Source organism: Xenopus tropicalis, chromosome 2, assembly GCF_000004195.4.
Source record: "Xenopus tropicalis strain Nigerian chromosome 2, UCB_Xtro_10.0, whole genome shotgun sequence".
Classification (NCBI taxonomy): Eukaryota; Metazoa; Chordata; class Amphibia; order Anura; family Pipidae; genus Xenopus; species Xenopus tropicalis.
In genome coordinates, this window is record NC_030678.2 from 94,785,941 (window position 1) to 94,805,384 (window position 19,444).

At 38.1% G+C, this 19,444-nt stretch overlaps 1 protein-coding gene across 4 annotated transcripts in view; it reads left to right on the top strand.

The window, feature by feature from the left end:
• The window catches only part of reps2 (RALBP1 associated Eps domain containing 2), an 80,372-nt gene extending 63,180 nt beyond the window's left edge, over positions 1-17,192 (top strand). For 3 of the 4 annotated variants that reach the window (XM_012957482.3, XM_012957483.3, XM_012957485.3), the window contains 4 exons: positions 2,959-3,042; positions 9,275-9,420; positions 14,300-14,405; positions 15,200-17,192. In XM_012957482.3, coding sequence (XP_012812936.1) covers positions 2,959-3,042; positions 9,275-9,420; positions 14,300-14,405; positions 15,200-15,268 — 405 coding nt within the window. In that variant the 3' untranslated portion in view covers positions 15,269-17,192. The remainder of the gene's footprint in view (positions 1-2,958; positions 3,043-9,274; positions 9,421-14,299; positions 14,406-15,199) is intronic. The other variant, XM_031896961.1, reaches the window with a different exon arrangement.
• Positions 17,193-19,444: the final 2,252 nt, after the last annotated feature.

Sequence of the window (19,444 nt, forward strand, 5' to 3'; positions counted from 1 at the left end):
AATCAGTCTGCTTTCTTATTGTTAACGTTATTCATTGGCAGAAGAAAATGTATGTATGTGTGTGTAAACATAAATTGCAAGAGAATTCAAACCCTCGACCTCTCATTTTTACTGTACTAGTATTGTTTTTTTCTAAGAACAAATAAGTAAGTATGTACCAGCTTTGCACACTGTCCATTTTGTTCCATTTTTCTCGGCAGTACTGTACGTTATTCAGAAGTGTCAATTAGGGCTTTGACTGGGCCTTTGCAGGACTTTGACTTTTGAAGCCACTTCATTGTTACTTTGATCTTGTGTTTGGGATCATTGTCCCACTGAAAGATTAAGTTTGGACCAAGCTATAGTTTTTTTGGAAGTTTGAAACAAGTTCTCTTGCAGTGCAGTGCATGCTGTCGCTTGTGAATAAGCAACAATTATACTGTTAAGCATATTGGTGAATTCCACTAGATGGCACTTTAAGGACATAATAAGTTGCTATATAGTATGTAGCAATCATAGGTCACAACTGAAATTGTAAGCAAAAGCATTTAGTGGTTCATTTTCCGATCAGTACCACAATATTCTAGGATTAATCAGAAGAGGTTTTCAATGAACATTTCATGTGCTTTTTCCTGTTTATGGACATATGGTTTATTAAAGACTGGTATATTACAACATATTGCTTGTCTGAATAAAAGCCAGAGTGTGCTGTATCATACTTGCATAATAAACATACAGCAAGCCGTAATTCAGAATCATATTTCAGATCACAGCATTGGTTATGGCACCGCCCTTTTTGTAAGGTATCCACATGCTTCAGTGTAAAATGTGTTAATGTGCATGTGCAAAAGAATACTTCTCCTTGATCCCAGCTACTGAAACTGCTTATTGCACAATTGCGCTTTGAATCTGCCTTCTCAGCATTGTTAGCATAAATGCTTAAAAGTAACCTAGCATCTCCATGGTTATTAAAGGCTTCACTTTCTTCACTATCTTTAGGAACATGCACATTAGACAGAATTGCTCCTGTATGCATGAACATAGCCCTATGCCAGTGAGCAGATGGACTGCTAAGATTTCAGTCATGTAATTTAAGTGATACACTTGAATACAGTGCTATTTGAAGGAAATGGTAGCCAAAAGAGCAGAAAGAGTGAGTTATTTTACATGAAGGTACTATCAAGATTCTTTACATTGAGACACAGCTTTATACAGGTGTAAGGAGATATATAGCTAGGAACCAGTAGATCATGCATGCAATTCTTAATCTCTGGGATGGGCCCTCACATAATGTTGGAGGAAGGGTGTTGCATATTTGTAATTCTCAGGTTGATTAAAGCAATTGGGCACTGGTCGTTTCTAAAACAAAGGATAACTCTTTAAAGGAGTGTAGATCTTGTAGAATGGACCCGCAGAGACCTTTCTGGCCCATGAGCCACCTCAGACAGCTTCTGCAATGCCGTCTCCCCCCTCTGCCCCTCACACTTACCTGTACAGCGCCAGAGGGGGTCCGCATTGCTAGTGTAGAAAGCACTCTCTGCCCTAGAAGAGCCGAAATTTCTTTTTAAAAAACAGAAATTTGTCTTTCAAAGTTACCAGGAGAGGCCTTTCTATAGAAAATGTAGTTTTGAAGTCTTACCTTTGTCAGAATATACATAACTTATCAACTGGACGCTCAGAGCCCACTCAAAGCTGGATCATGAAGGGTAGGTTCTCTTCACGATCCAGCACAGTTAAAGCTTCAGCTAACCCTGGGAGTACAATATTCATCTTAGTAAATTAACCCTTAAGCTGATGGTCTTACAACTCTAGGAGATGTCGCTTTAAATTTTTATACAATGGTTGAGAGAAAAAAAACTAAAAATTTATTGGGATAGCAGTCAAATATAGCTTTGTTGAGTTACCATTAATGTAAAAGATATAATAAAGATAACATAAAGGAAACAGGCTTTCTGTGCAGTCAACCAAATATAAAAAAAATCCATCTTACAATAAATTCCAGTGTCACTGCTCCAGAGACATCAGCGGCATTGGACGTTACATGGATTTCCTAGGAATTAGCTAGAATGTCTCCCGACTCCATGCTACTTCCTTAAACATGCCTCAGATGGCTTCTGGAAGGGCTAGCTATTCTGTTCATATGATATGCCTGCAGAAAAGAAAATTGATGCCTACTGATATTGAGCACGCTGTTAAAGTACTTATGTAAACTGTACTTTACTGGTTTCATTAATTGCAATAAATCAGTTAGTTTTTGTGGAAATCTGGGCTCATATAATCTGTTAAAGCACCATTCAGCTAAAGCCAGAATAGGAGACTCTTTGGGGATGTATTTCCTGTATAGTATTTAAGTATGATTGCAGCTTAGGTCTTGGCACAGTGGAAGGGTGACAACAGATTTTACTCTGTGCATAAAGAAGGGGCTTTGTTTATGAGACTATATAGAACAATGGAAGTGTACACAAACAGCAGTTGCTGTCGGTTGGAATGCACAATTTCTCTGTGTTTTAAGTATACATCACAAATGAGGCTTGATAACTAGCTGGCTCACAAAATACATGCCACTAGTCGCTCAGAAATAGGTTTAGAGCAACCATATAATTATTACACAGAAAAATGCATAGGAATGAGTGGTACATTTTATGCAGTGTATGCTGTTTTTATTTTGTTTAGCTACATCTTGTTTCTTTACAATATTAAACAATGTCTATGTGTAGTACTGTTAGTGGTCCAGACCATAGCCTTCATATAGCATTTATTTATATGGCAGCTCTCTAGTTGTTTTATTCCAGGATTTTTTCAGGCAAAATGCAAGAAACTGTAAAGTATGGCATTAAGAATGGATAATAAAATAATAAAACAACTAATTTTTATGTGATATCTGTAGATATCTGTAGATATCTTGCTGTTTGTGCTGAAAATGCAGACATGTTTATTTCAATCTTCCTAGTTGCCTTTCTTTCTAATTTCTTTTCCCAGAGGGAGCGGGTAGCAGAGATTGAGTTACATCCCCAGACGAATAAAATGCTGCCGCAGACAGAGGAGAGCAGCCCTGCCAAAAAAGTAAGATGGATGTGGCTCACATTTGGCGCACAGATCTCTCACAATATTTTTCATTCAGCTCAAATTCTTTCTCCACATTTATTTGTTACCTTTTCCATCTGACCAAATTTTTTGCATGCTAAAGGGATAATATTTACTGATTGCTATTATAATGCCTAATTAAACTTTATTATGGTTTGGGTATCCATGAATGTCTAGCCTGTGGCCCAACAGCTGTTATTAAGTTAGTACTCCTGGCACCCGTGTGTTGGGGGATGTTGAGATTTTTCAGACGTGCCTTACTGTGCTAGCTTTTGAAATAAGCAGCATGAAAGCAGGTAAAAATGAAGCTATAGGCGTTCTAATATACATTCAGAATTCAAGACACAGATAAAATAACAAAAAATAAGTGTATGCATAACTGAGGCACAAGAAAAGTCCTATATGTGGTGGTGGTAGGGTGACACAGTGGCAAAATGGCTGAGCTCAAGTTTGCCAAGCCAACAGTATATCCTATACACTAGTTGGAGAAAGCATTATTACAAACATTACTGAGAGTGAAATGTACAGATACATCTAGGCAAAGTAATAAAAATCAAATAAATATCTGGCAGAAAAATATTCAGTGGGACTGAATACCATGAAAGAGTTTTTTTCTTCAAAACTCATTGGCTAATGAGTTTAATTACAACATGAGCACTCTAAAATGTTTGCATGTTCTCCCCTTGTCTCTGGATTTCCTCCAGGTGCACTGTGACTACCTATCCTTCAAGAACATAAAATCATGGAAATGAACCATAGTGTGTGTGTGAATACATTATACAGCTCATTTATAAAAACTTGCAGTATGGCAAAAGGCTGGAAATTGTGGGTGAGGCTTAGCAATATGGTTACATGATATCACTGCTTGTGTACACACCCTGTGTGATATCACTAAAGCTAATTGCACATGCGCACCATCCTTTCCAAGGCACTGAAAACGCATGGGCAGTTTTAGATAAGTGGGGGAATACCAGAAGCCAGGAGAATGTCATATAGTGCGGGGAGGCCTGGATAGGGGGCCAGAAATCGGGTAACTCCCAGGAATAACAAGGGGACTGATACCTATGTAAAATGGATGCAATCCTTTCATATATCAACCCTACTCATTAAAGGTTTTTGCATACAAGACCATATTTATATATAGGCACCAGAGGGCCTGTGCCTAGGGTGGCAGCTTTTGGGGGGTGGCCTCTGGGGTTCCTAGGGGAATCTGATGGAGCTGGGGGGGGTGAGGGGTTTGCACTGTGGTGCACTGCAGAAGTAACCACAACAGAGACACTTTCCGCACACCCTGGCTCTCCAAAATAATAAACGCCCGGTGCACACTGCTGGAGGCATCGGCACCCTCCCAAAACCAAATAGGAAAAAAAGCAAATGGCACACAGGGCTATAAACTAGGGAACAAGCCCTTCAAAGTTTATTTGCGGAGGTGCAACGTTTCGGGGCCGAAGAACCCCTTTATCAAGCATCTGCAGAAGTGACATCATATGCCACAGGAAGTGATGTCACGTGTATGAGCCCCTAAAGCGGATTTGCCCCTAAAGCATCACATGCAAACTTCTATTAATGGTGAGTGCAGCAAATGATGCAGTTCCCAATTTCAAGCACAATATTCTGTGCTCTATTGAAATGCACATGTGCAGTTGTATACATTTTAACTCATCAGAGGCCTTTGCAGAAGGAGAGAATTCAATTTTACTGGAATTGTGGCTTAAAAAGCATGCAGCTGTGTTTCTTAATGAACTTTGATATGTTTTACTGGGGCAGGGACTGATGTAAATGATAAATATGATAAATAGTCATGGCACACCTCAGCAGGAATGGGTTGGTTCTATATAATTAAAGGATGAAAAAACAATTATTATTTTTTAGTTAAATAACGCCAACATGAATGATTATTATTATTTGTTTTGTATAAATCATACAACAGATCAGATTACAAAGTAGGCAGGGAGGGGTGGTAATATATTATATTAAGGAGGAAAATTAATTGATGGTCTTTGACTGCATTTTGTTTTGTTGCAAAAAACTGTTTGTGGGTGGGGATTGCCTTCAAATGTATGTAGAGGTGATTTCTCTGATTACTTAGCTTGGCATAAGTTGGCTCTGAAATCAGTGTTTAGTGATATAGTATTTATTATAGAAAACTTTTCAGAGTCTTACATTATTTTTTATATCGCTTCCAATAATAAAAGTTGGATCTTTGCCTAACCTATTATTTAACCACATTGGCTGCCAAAGAACGACGTATCCCACACACTGTATCAGTTTCCTCTGTTGTCAACCTTTTAGGATCTGCTTCTAATTCTCAGGAGAATGGCCTAGTTATTGGTTTGAGCTATGATTCTTCTTCTTCTGTTATGTCTGTTACAGAATAGTTTTTGATATTTTTCATGAATAACAGCAAAAAGGGAAAGTTGTGCTCACTAACAATTTTTTTTTGGATTTTTGGTGGAAATGCAATGAGATAAGAGATAATCTGCACTCACCCATTATCAATATATACTGTATAGGACATTAAGACATTCTGTGCATTAAGCTACCAAGAAATGCCCTCCCCTTTAAACAAAACAGAGATTGTTTGTCCTTATATTGCAATATATTCAACTTGGCCAACTATCAAAGTCATCCCTGTTCTTGCCAGTCCTACACTTACCATTTTGATTAATTAAGAATTCAAGTACTTCATAACGAATTTCTACAGATTTACCTGTAATTTTCTTTGTTGTTCAGTACAGTTTTACCTGTAATTTTCTTTGTTGTTCAGTTTGAACCATTCACCCCCCAGTTTTGAATATATTGACAAAATGTTTTGTTTAAAAGGGAGTTGCTTTATGCACAAAATAGGGACTCCAACAGGCAGCACTGCATACAGGATGGAGGCTGGTAACAGGGCTAGGAAGTGTGGGGTAATGTCATGGGGGTAGGTAAAAGCAGAGAGAACACAAGGAGGAAGGAACAGAAGCTGGAGTTCTATTTTAGGGACCAGAAGCAGCATACCACCTACACGCTCATGGGTTAGGGCAGTGGATGGAGTGTTGGGATCAAGTAGGGGTGCTAGGGGTCTCGTTGTTGCATATGGTGGTGGAATTCTTGGATATCATTGGCAATATGGCCAGTGATTCTTACAGCTTAGGTAGCTGAATGATAGCTGCGCAGGCACAGGTCCCCACAAGAGTGATGACAAGTGGTTGCCTGATTTCAATCGACCATTTATTTGGCGGATTGATAGGATGTGAGACCCTTAGGCTACACTTTCCACAGACCCCCCCACCTTTTAGGAGTGAATGCATTCAGGCCTCAGGGGCCATTGTATTGTATTTTTCAGAATCTTTTAAATAAAACTAAATAATGCACCTGGCCTTGGTGGGAGAAGAAACCAGTAGGCAGGCAAGGAAGGAGTGCATTGTGATGCGGTAGGCAGGGAACAAAGGAGCAAGAAAGACATCACTGGATGATCTGCACGTCTGTGATGCATGCACACACTGATTCCTTGTCTGCCTACCGCCTTCCATTCTCCCAGGCAGGTGCAATAATTGCTATTGTTAAAACTTAAAAATATTTGAAGACAGTACAATAGGTCCCTGCAACACACTCTTCCTTGCTAGCCTACTGCCTTCTTCTTTAACCTTATTTAAAAGATTCCAAAAAAGTACAATGGGCCCTTGTTTACTCTGGGTCCCTAGGCTATAAACTAGGTAAAACAATCCTTTTGGGTTTAATAATGTTTAAATGATTTTTTAGTGGACTAAGGTATGGAGATCCAAATTACAGAAAGATCCCTCATCCAGAAAACCCCAGGTCCCAAACATTCTGGATAACGGGTTTCATACCTGTACAAGATGAGTGGGGGGGGGGGTAAGACAGTGCATACTTCTTTCAGAACTTGACACTGCCCTTGTCATGTCCTTAATATATGAGTGCAGAGGATCTCTCTTTGCTGTCTGTATGATATTTTTCATAGTACTAAAGCAGGCTTTTTTCTCTCTGGCATGTACAGGCACATGTCATTTGACACCCTTGGTATATATACTGTTTCAAAGAATTTCATGGTCATTTTTGATGTAATGTCCCAAGGGATGATATGTATGACAATTTGCTTTTGTCTCACTTAAGACAAGAAAACCTAGTGCCTAGTAGGTGCTCATAATAAATATACTGACTTTGTACACAGTGGATAGCTCAGATTCCTAAACTATCAGCTTGCAGGTATTAAATTACTTGCTTGCTCTCACCCAACTGTTTTATCCTAATTTGCTTAGCAGTACCTGCAAGAAACTGCAAATGATGTACTGTTTTCAAATTCTTCTCAAAACAAAGACTTTCTGAATAGTTATTATACTAAGCATGTCGTAGCAGGTATAAGTCATGTGGAATACCTAGGTTTGGTCCTGATGTTCTCCCTTTACATGTTTCTTTTGTAATAGCACACGACTCAGCAGCAAAACAACAACCAAACATGTCATATTTAACCACAGATTCCTATGGACAGCATTAAGCAAGGCTTGAGCTGTATTTCCGTCTGCTTGAGTATTAATGCTGTTTCCATTACCCAAACTTTATTACCTTTTTAAAACCCCACTATTTCCACCATACTTTTATCCCACCTATGACTTTGCTATTTGTACTGCACATAATATGCACTCAAAATCTGTCACCGATCAAAGGGAAATTTGACTAGTCAAAAGATTATTTGACAAGTCACCTACGGGTGGGAGGTATTGGGTGAATTCAGGCTAATTTGGTCGAATTAGAACGCCGTAATAGGCGCAATCGGTTTAGGGACCGTATCAACAAGCCAATGCGGACCCTGATCCGACTACATTTTTTAACCTGCCCGATCGATATCTGGCAGATTTCACCCCAGATGTCGGTCAGGCAGGCCTGTCGTTTGTGCCCCTACACGGGCCGATAAGCTGGCGAACCGGGACCGATATAGGCAGCTACAACTGGCCCGTGTATGGCCACCTTTAGAGAATATAGATCAATATTTATATAGAGATACTGCAAATGGTGCACATTGACAAGTTACTGGCAACCTGATCCAGAGTTCTATATGGGTTTAGGCATTCTGTTACTCCTCCAAAAGTTATTCGTTTATTTGAGGTGGGGGTCATTAGCAAATGTTAATTTTAATAAACAAAATGTGAAAGATTTGCATTATCTGAATAAAAAAATTGTTACAGCGATTTATAGTCATATGATTTTTAGAACTGGTTCTGATGAACACTGAGGGCTTGACCAAATGCAAAGCTAGCAAAAAATAACACAATATGGAAGAGGGGGCTGTACTCACCAAGTGACAAAGCACCTTTAACATTTTATTTAGAAGCTCTCCGGTCTGGAATTTTAGCAGCAATATGGTTGTTAGTGTCCAATATAAAGAAGAAATGAGGTTCTGAATAGAAAGATATGTTTTAAAATGCATCAATACTAATAAAGTTGTAGCCTCACAGAGCAATCGTATTTTTGGCTGCTGGGGTGAGTGACCCCCGTTTTAAATCTGGAAAGAGATAGAAGATGAAGGCAAATAATTCAGAAACTATAAAAAATGAAGACCAGCTGAAAAGTTGCTAAAATAGGCCATGTTATAACATGCTAAAAGTTAACTTGAAGGTGAATGAGAGGCTAATCCAATCTTTTCTCTGGCTTCTAGCATGCATGCATCATAGATTACTAATTGATAAGGGCATTTTGGCTACATCAGCATGCAGGCAGGATCCGAGAGAGTTGCTTAGTTCCATCTGACTCGCCAGGCTGTTATATAGATATATAGGCATTTAATATATAGATATTTAACATAGCCAAATGACATCCTTTGCAGAATATATCCCTCTAAGGATCATGGTCCTTTGTAGGTTCTGAATTAGTAAGTGACCTGTATGTTTTGGGTATATACCCTTCTTTTGAACAGTGTTGAGAAATATATTACTTTTTTACAAATGTTTAATAATCATGATAGTGTAACAGATATAAATATTCACTTATAGGACCGGCAGAGTGTAGTATCCTCTTCCTATATGCATTCTTTTGCACTGTTGTGCTTCTGTTTCCCCAGAACATGCATTTATGTTTGGAGATTTACTTCTCTATAGTCTCTCTATATACGCACACACACCCCTTTCCTTAAAACAGTTGAATATGGATAAATACAATCACTGAACAGATGGTATTAAATGAAATGTGCATCTTTTTCTTTGTGCGTCTAAAGGAAATCTTGCTTAACCAGCCTCCAATGAAACCATTAAGACGCAAATTTCTCACGGAAAGTCAAGTACTGGAAAACCATGAGTTGTCATCTGCGTCCAGTGTGACCTCATCTGTTACATCACTCAAGTCTCATCCTTCAGTTCAAAAGTACTGTACCTGTTCCAAATTGCCAAATGCTTGATATTGTTCTGTAAAGTGGTTGGGGTTTGGAAGTAGAAGATATCTAATTTTTAGATCACATAAATTATGATGATGTTCTGTTCCTTCTGATGCTTTTCTTTTAGTCTATTCTCCATGAGTGTTTTTGTAAATGTTAATATTGGCTTTTCCCCAACTGCCTAATGAATCAATGTTTTTGAAAAATACTGTCAACATTTCACCCATTACCCCATTTCCTCATATGCATGTAAAACAGTGGAAAGTTTTCTGTTAGAGTGCCAACTTCTCTTGCAGTGCTTTAATCCCTCAGAATAATGCCAGCTCTTCTTCTACTGTCATCTCTCCACTAAAAAAATCCTCAACTATCACCTCTCCTTTAAAAAAAAGTCAGGTTTTGCCAATACTGCATTTGATTTTTGACCACATCACAGCTTTCACAGATAATTCTAAAACTTCATATGTTATTTATTTTTTAAGCATTTATTTAAATCCAGTACATTGCCAAGAGTAAATTTCACATTGAAGACAATCACCAGAATACACATTCTGGAGTGTGCTTTGTATTAAACCCCTCTAGGTAGAGGAGAACAAGGAGAGGATAGAAAAGAAGAGAAGCAATATGAGAAAGAGAGAGACAGAAGGAAGGATAGAAGGGAGAGGAGAGTTTGAAAAGAGAGGGGAAATAGAAGAAGACATAAAGAAGAAATAATGAAAATGTTTAAATCCATAGAAACAAAGTGAGATGCTATGGTACCGAAAACAGTTCTCATATGTTATTTTCAATATCATTTAGTACATTAGACCCTAAAAAAGATAACAGAAATTAGCTCAGGTTTTTTTGGTTGCGTAGAACTCCATGAATAATCTTTTAGCTTGACCAGACAGAAGTTTGATTTTTCCTGACATACTCTCTTAGCTAACAGCTGTGAATGGCACAGTTTTCCAAGCTGCCGTAAATATTGAAAGAGCGTAATTTTATGTAGGCTATCATAAAGTACTGGCAGAAGGAAAGCCTTCTGTCACTGGCACCAGACTGAAATATTGTTGTATACACTAAAACACTGTTTACAGACAAGTAGCAATGTACCACCTTTAATTTCATTTTCTGCATTTCCACAACTTCTTTATTTTTTCTGTGCATTTTAAAAAAAAAAAAAAAACAAATCTATTTTTACAAATCTATTTTCTGAAGCTGTACAGATAAAACTTCTGAAGCTGTAGGGAATGTTTAGATGTACACTGGGTAATGTAAGTAGAAATGATTAAACCCAGCGCAACATCTTTTTAGGTAAACCCATACTTTGGACAAAGATCTTTTGCACACATTCCAATGAAGCAAAGTTCATTGATGCAACTGACACATCCAGTGACATGTTTTTCCAAATTGAAATGAATAGTGTGACATGTGCACTGTGTGCCTCAGATGCATCAATAAAGTCTGCTCCATGTGTATTTTAATACTGTTAGTTATGGCCCCCCTAGGCATCCTAGAGTCCAGGAACCCACAGCTGTCACTACTGTTTCTATTTATACCACCCTGTATTTAAACATGCACAATATTATTGTTTAAAACTTTAATTTCAAACTACCAGGCCTCCTCTGATTGAATTGTGCTTCCAGCATTCAAAAGTAAAAGGAACATAGTTCGCATACACAATAATCATTTTAGTGCTTTGGTAGGAAGTTTGCATTTACAGTCTACTTTGGCTTCTACAGACTATAAGGGAAAAATTTGTTTTGGGCATGCCAGAAATACATACGCACCCTTAGTTTACAAAATAGCGCCTTCAAAATGATTAAAATACTGATTCAAATTTTAAGTCAAGGACAGGCTAATGTCAGGGTGGGTGGCAATAATCATGGCCAGAAACCGGCAAGGGTCATTTTTACTAAACGAATGAAAAGTACAAAACATTTCAAAATTAGCTTCATTAAACAAAATAAACAACATTTGTAAACTGCACACAAATGGGTGCAACTTGTAAAGTAGGGGGAGGTTATGCAGGCATGACATGGGTATGTGCTAACACACCTTTCAGTTGCATGCAACTCAACAGACACAACCCCAAGCTCCTATAGGTGCAACAAGAAATGGAAGGCCTACATTAACTGCCTGGTCAAGGCAGGTGTTAGGTATAGGGCTCCCTTGCACCTTCAGCCTTGTACAGCAAAGTAGGTATAACCAGAAAATTGGGGAGTGACACTAGTAGAGATGAACACTACTAGGTGCAAATGCTAGGAATCAAAATGATACTTTGTGCTAGAAGTAAGGCGAAGTGCCAATTAATTTGAAATTCTATAAATTGCACTGGTTTTCCTCCCATGAAAACAATTTATGCTATGCATGGCAGACTATGTTTTGCTATTAATTTCCAAAATTCTTTTAGAAATGTGCAAGAACCAGCTGAGATAAAGGAATTCATCATCTGGTCTCAGATTACAAAATGCATTCTTCTGTGCACCATTTGTCATTATGCACCAGTGAGTGGCAGGGGAAGGTGCAGAATGGGTCACAATAGTTTATCAGCTTGATTGAAAAACATGTTAAGTGAGGGCAGAAAACCACAGAGGTGAGGAGAAAGTTCTGCAGGGGTTAAAGTGGTAAAAGTAGCGATTGGTAGCAGTTAATAAATGTCCTTATATATATTCTTAAATTATGTCTCCTTGCTGTTGGAGATCAGTAACCTGTTGGAGAGGCATCATTTCAGGCCCAGACTGGCAATCTGTAGATTCTGACAAATGCCATAGACAGTCACTATTTAGTGGGCTGGTGGGGGCTGTTTGGGCCTCTGTGTACATGAAATGACAGGACCAATTTTGAATCCCAGTCTGGTTCCAGTTGAGAACTTTATTCCAGTATATACAGTATATTTTACAAATTAAACCGGCATTTTAAAAGATGCTTTTTGTTAAAACAGTTGTAAAATAACAGCTTTCCATAGTTTTGCCTAAGTTTTAATACACAAAACCTTTCATTGTCACCATTTTTAATAAACATTCTGGAAAAAAAAACCAAAAGTTGAATTCCCAGCTGTCCCTTTCTATGCCCCGAGTGTCAGTAAGTAGCAATGACTTGTCCTTTATTTTTCCATGTCGCTGCAAAAACCTAGCAAAAATTGTCATCCGTATGCTGTAATGGCAGAATTGCCACTGCATTGATCTCAAAGTGAATGAATTTAACCCTTTCATTACATGTTTAACTTCCACTGTTCAGCAAACAGTAGGCAATAATGAATATGCTGACGAGCTGTTCTAGTTAAACTGCAAGAGTACATCATCATCCTCTCATCCCAGCTACTATAATCCAGGGTACAAAGAAGCTGATTAGTGCCGATTATGCCTATTCTAGGGCACAGACATAGTATCTATCCCTGAGGCTATAGCTTCCATTAGCTGAAGGGTGCCATGCTTTGTTAAATGTCTGTAAAGCATTTTTTTTTGCTATGAACAGACATTGCATCATATGCCGGCTGCTTTAACTAGTTTGCTGACTGAGGCATGACAAAGTGATTGAAATAAGTGAAATGCATATAACCTATAGTAAATGCTCTCTTCTTGCCAAAACATACAGACCATCTTGAACTGATTAAAGAACAGAGATGCTTACTTGGTTTGTAAAACTTTCTATTCCTCACAGGCTTTTAGACCCGACACCTTTAGATAAAGTTTGTGCTTATCTGGTCTGTTATGGAACAGAATCACCGTAACCTGTGGTATTGAAGAGATTGCTAAATTCATTGCAAATTTGTCATAATATAATAAGCAGTTTTTCTGCTTCTTTTCTAAACAAACACAACTGCATAGCTAGGCTAATTCTGCAGCACTAATTGTAACTGCACTCAGATGAATGATTTAATGTATTAGTCTTAATCAAATCGCTATCAAGTAAATGGGCTCCTGAGATCTGCCAGGCACTAATCATTTGTGTGTCAACCCTGCTTTGGACGTACAACTTCCTATGAAGGATAATGGTATAAAGGCTAATAATAGCTAGGATGGTGGTGGTTTGAAATCCTTGGTAAATTTGTTACTAAATTGTATTTTATAGCTACTGGACAGAAGCTGCAATTACATTATCAGAGCTGTCAACAACAAACAACAAACTCCATGTCATGAGGGAGATAATGATCCAGTCCTGTTTTTTTTTTAGGCCTAAATTACCTTTCACACTAAATGATAACATGAAATTAGGTCTCAAACAGGCCTGAAGTGGATTATTATCTCCTGCATAACATGGAGTTGGTTGACAGCTCTGCATTATGTAAAATATATATATACAGGTATGGGACCTATTATCCAGAATGCTCAGGACCTGGAACTTTCGGGATACGAGATGTTTCCTTTATTTAGATCTCCATACCTTAAGTCTACTAAAAAATCATTTAACTGTGAATTAAACCCAATAGGATTAATTATATATTAGTTGGGATCAAATACAATGCAATGTTTTATTATTACAGAGAAAAAAAGAAATTGTAAAAATTTTAATTAATTAAATGGAATCTATGGGCGATGAATAATGAATCCTATACCTGTACAATACAATATATATACTGTATATATATATATATACTGTATATATCTGTCCTTTATCAGACTGTTTATGAAATAAGCACAATCTTGCTTTTTCCATCATGGACTCAACATCAACAACAACAAAATAATGATCATATTTTATAACCTATCAACTATTTTTAGAATATAAGTGTATGTATTCTAGCATAACATTTTCTAAAGCAACACAGTTCATCTGACCTTTACATTGTCAGCTTATTGCTGACGTATTTAGTAGGTGTGTGGCCTCTTGGCACTGTGCAAAAATGGAGCATTATTTGGTCTGATCTTTATGAGCTTATCCTTCTTGCAGGCAGCCTTCCAAAAGGAAGAAAGCTATCCAGACAGCCATCCGCAAAAACAAAGAGGCCAATGCTGTGCTTGCCAGGTTAAATAGTGAACTGCAGCAACAACTGAAGGTGAGAATTGCTTTGAAAATTGCACGTTGAAACCAAGTTCTCCATTTTTGGGACGTGTCAAGATATATACATACTTGATTTTGTACTTATAAACAATACATATTAAAACCGACTAAACAAACCATCACAATGTACCATACCTGGCTGAGAACATCACCACTCAGATACATCATAGCCAGAGATATAGGTAGATGTTGTGGGCTGGAAAAATAATGTTAAACCCCTCCAGGTCCTTGCACAAGAGGGGAACGGTTATGCATATAAAGGACCAGGATATTATGAAAACCCTTTGTTTATATAGCACCATAATAATGGAGCTTTAGCTCCAGAGCCCTTTCCACAGACAGACCCATTCACTGGACTGTCATTTTCGAGCTTCGGACTAGCTCAGTTTTCAGCCGCCCTCTTTGTAATTAAAATGACATGGACAAACTTAAATCAGGCACAGGCAGCTCTCACACCTGGCTGGGAAAATAGCTGCCTGACCAAGCGTGCAGTCAGTAATCAGAATCCTTCCCTACCGCCAGTCTGCTGCAGGGGTCACTCCCCACCTAACCACCAGCTAAGTTCAGTGACCAGCTGAGCAGCAGAAGGCACTGCTCACCATCACAGGACTGGAAGTTTTGCCACTGTAAACATTGCTGCTGAGGTGGAGCACTATTAATTGGCACTCCCAATGACGGCAAATGGGATGTTGGTACAGTGTCAGGAGGGTGGGTGTAATGGATACAATTGTTATAATGTTACTATTGGCATGAAGAATTCCTTGTATATGTTTTTCTCTTATTTTTTAGGAAGTTCACCAGGAGAGAATTGCCTTGGAAACCCAACTTGAACAGCTCCGTCCTGTTACAGTCTTATGACCATCAAAGAGCTTGCACAAAGCAATAGAAACACTTGTAAAGGAGAGCTAAATGTGCACATATTTAAGCACCTTTGTTGCTATTTCTGTGTCATGGTGCTGTAAGGCCTTTGCATTATAGACTTTTGTGTTGTTTAATAGCAGTGGTAGAAATTAAGTCTTCATGCCTGTTTGCAATGAAGGTGTACATACTAGAAAACATGCTGGCAGTTGCAGCAGGCTGCAACTTTTTTATTTTCCAGAGCAGTTTCTTTTCACTGCTGAGTTCAGTGCAGTCAGGTCATCATGAATTCACTGTCACACAAAAGTCTGTTGTGTGAACAAGCCTTAACATCAACAACAGTGTAATGAAAATTGTTTTTATTTTCTCTTGCTTGTATAAAGAGAGCAAAAACAGTGTTATAGTTAATGTCCTTCTTTCTATAGTACACTGACCATATTTTGGCTGAAAGGCACAATATTCTTTTTTTTCTGTATTGGTAACATGCATTTACATAAAGAAGCCAAGTAAGACTGAGAAGCAGCTTTGGTTGACACCCATCCTTCAGAATAATAAACAGCATTTGGGTCCTGGGTGATGTTTGACATCTGATTCCTGGCAGGGGAAATGGTGGAGATAGCATTTCTATTTTTATTCTTGAGATCTGCTTGATAGTTGCAATTTATAAATGGTGCTTTCCCCACCATTGTGTATAATATTATTTGCAGTTTTCCACCTCAGACTTCACTGTAGTGGAAAAGATAGAGTTTTTAGAAGGTTTATTAAGCACATTACACTGCATTTTTCTCAGTAGAGGAACAGCAGATTATTCGTATTTACCAAGGGCTACTTGTTAGAGTGCTTCATCTGTTATTCTACCAGTTTTGTGTTTTTAGACTGATTAGAAGACCGCTGGATGTATTTCTCTAGAACTCCTTTAAAAAGGGAGGTCTGCACAATCAGTTATAGACCTTTATTAATCTGCTTTGAGCAAAGATTATGATTAACATTTATTTAGAGTGTCAACATATTCTTTGCTGGACCATTACTTCTGGTGGACACAACCAGTATGACAAACAGAAAAAAGACAATTACAAACAATGAGACAAACATACATGGAGGCATGTGGACAGCAGGCCCTACCTTTGATAGTTTACAGTCTAGGGGCTGAGGTACAGTACTCATATGTGGCAGCATTGCACAGTAGTCAAGGGTTATGCTAAAACTGACAGTGGAAATGCTGAAGTCAGCAAGAATGATATAGGGAATAGCAGAAGGCAGGGAGTAGGGGAACCTTACAGTGAACTTGTCCAGGTAATAAAATACTAGACATGGGCAGAGAGTGGTAAGAAGGGTGGAACTGAGCAGACTTCAAAAAAAGACAATGAAAGTGACCTTTGATTGGGTAACTTGTAGGTCTTCCTGTATTAGATGATGGTGTCATGAACACCAAGCTAATACCAATGGCAAATCTCTGGATGCACAGATACAGGAGGGCTATGGTTTGACAAGCCAGATGTTATTGGTCGTGTGGCCCTCTAGTCTTTGAACTAAACTCCCTATGCATCTTGGGGTTTTTGGGAGTACTTTGGCTTTTTACCAACAAAGATGGGCATCCACCCTGCTATCTACACTAATTCATTACATATCCTCCTTTTTTTCCTCAGCCATTGCCGCTTAAAGTATTGGGATTTATTTTTCATGTCTATTAATAATGTTATGGATGAATTTCATGTGCAAGTTATGATGCAGTTCCTTTAATGTCTATGAATGTTGCATTATTGCAATGCACATCTGTTTGTTTTATATATCTTAAACCAACCTACACAGAAGGGAACTTTAGATTTATATAAAGATTTGCAATAAGCTATGTGATATTCATACCCATTTTATTGTATTATTATTTATCCACACAAAACCATACCAATAAAGACTATTATTTAAATAATTGTGGTTTATATAATATTAGAGGTATTGGACCTGTTATCCAGAATGCTTGGGACCTGGGGTTTTCCGTATATGAGGTCTTTCTGTAATAATAGTACCTTATAATAATACCTTAAGACTACTAAAAAATTATTTAAAAATTAAGTAACCCTGTAGGATTGTTTTGCCACCATTATGGATTAATTATATCCATTTATCTACATGTCCTTAGGTGGGAGTTCAGTCTAGACAGCAACAATTGCTAAAGTACTAATTTAGATTTGATTTAATTTAGTTATTTTCTCTTTTAAAAATATGGTTCTTTTTTAAGAAAAATTACTAGATCTTCTGACAGAAGAAATAGTCAAATAATAGATATTGGATGATCATTTTAACCCTTTAGGTGCTGCAGATATTAGAATCTACAGCCTGACACAGGAGTTCCACCATGCCAGCACCAGTCATTCAACATTTTGGAGATACCATGTAACTATCTGTTGCTCAGCAGTAATGAATCCTGCTTCACTGTCAATTTCAAGACAAAAAATGACTTTCCTCCTTAGACAAATAATCCATAGCTATCATTATTTGGCTGTAATTGTACAGAGACTGCCCTGTCTGGGAATCCACTCCACTGCTCAAAGTTCAGGAAATGGTGAGGATGAGATGCATAGTTTAGTGGGCCAAGTTCTCATATAGCACTGGTAGTGAAAATGATGGGCGATATCATCTTGTCATTTATTCAGCCAAAGGGAAAATAAACCTGTCTACCTTTCTGGCAGGTGTCGTGTGAACACAGGCACAATACAATGTGCTCGGGCTATTATAGAGAATAAAAGCATTACATAAACCATTTGTGTTCATTAAAGGCAATGAAACCCAAAGTGCAATGTGATCTCTTTGTCCTTTGTTCAGAGGGCAAAGAGAAAAACTGCAGCCGTTCAGTATGCTTGATAGCTCTGGAGGTGGGCTGGAGTCAGTGATGCCTGCATCCTCCTATACAAAGCTTGCATTGTTTATGGGTAATTTTGTTTTTTTTTTTCCTGAGTTTCATCTAAGGCACATGATCTCACCTATGCGCCTGTTGCTTGAAAATATCAACCCTTTGTTTGGCTTGGCATTTAAACTGTCCAATCTGGTTTGTAAACAAGTGTGTATACTTATTAAGAATTAATACATTCTCTACATAATTTCCTGAACCATGCAGTCTTTCCCTTTTGTGTTACCTCTCTATTATAGATGGGCAATAAACAAAAGGTTTGTGTTGGACACACTGTGAGTATCAATCTGATTTAGTTAGGGCTCACAATGTAACCCTTCAAAAAGAAATGGGTACCAGACACAGGGGCGCACAAATGGGGCAAGGTGGTGCACTTGCCTACCTGAAATCAGGGAATATCACTGCAGCAGAGGGGAAGAGGAAGCATTATCTGCAGGCCGCAGGCTTAAAATAAGGTACTATTGCTTTCAACTGAAGTAATTATAAAATTCTGTGTGAGTAAAGGAAGTCACATAAGATTTTAGGGAAAAAAGCCTTCTTAGGTGAGGTATATTTACCGACTGGGCTTTTTAAATAAGAAAAAGTTCAGCAGTTTTTTCCCCTGAAACCCCCATTTGATTTCCTTAACTTATGCTGCAGAATGTGTTGGAAGCGCATGAAAAATAAAAATACAAATACAAAATAGTGCAATATGTTTCAAAAGTTAATGAAACTAAAGTGAAAAAGAGTTGTGCCTATAACAACAAATAATAACAAAGTGCACATAAAATCCACAAATAGCAGTTCCTTTATGATAGCTTGCCCCTATTTGTCTGAAACGTGTTTCTCACTAGCCTTAAAGTATACTTGCATGTGTGTCGATGCAGGTATGTGAGTGGGTGCAAGTATGTGAGTGGGTGCAAGTGTGTGAGTAAGTCAGTGTTAATGACTCTTGTATCTGATGACTGGCTCACCTGCTGATATGTGTGTGCCCAAGGCACTGATTTGCTAGTAGTGGCTCAGAGTTATGACTCAGTGTAGCTCATAACCCACCCCTACATACACTGTTATATAATTTCCTCTGCACAGCATTTCTTTTTACCCATCAGCCTAGTTAAACCCATAACGATTTAAACTGCCCTATGCGTCTCTCTATTTTATGGCATTAACCACTATTTCAAAACTTAATCCTGGCTCCCTCTCCTGGTAATAATCATCAGCTTACTGACTCAACTTTTGTTCCACAGTGAAGCTTTGCCTTGCCCAGCTACTTCCTTTTATGGCTTTAATCC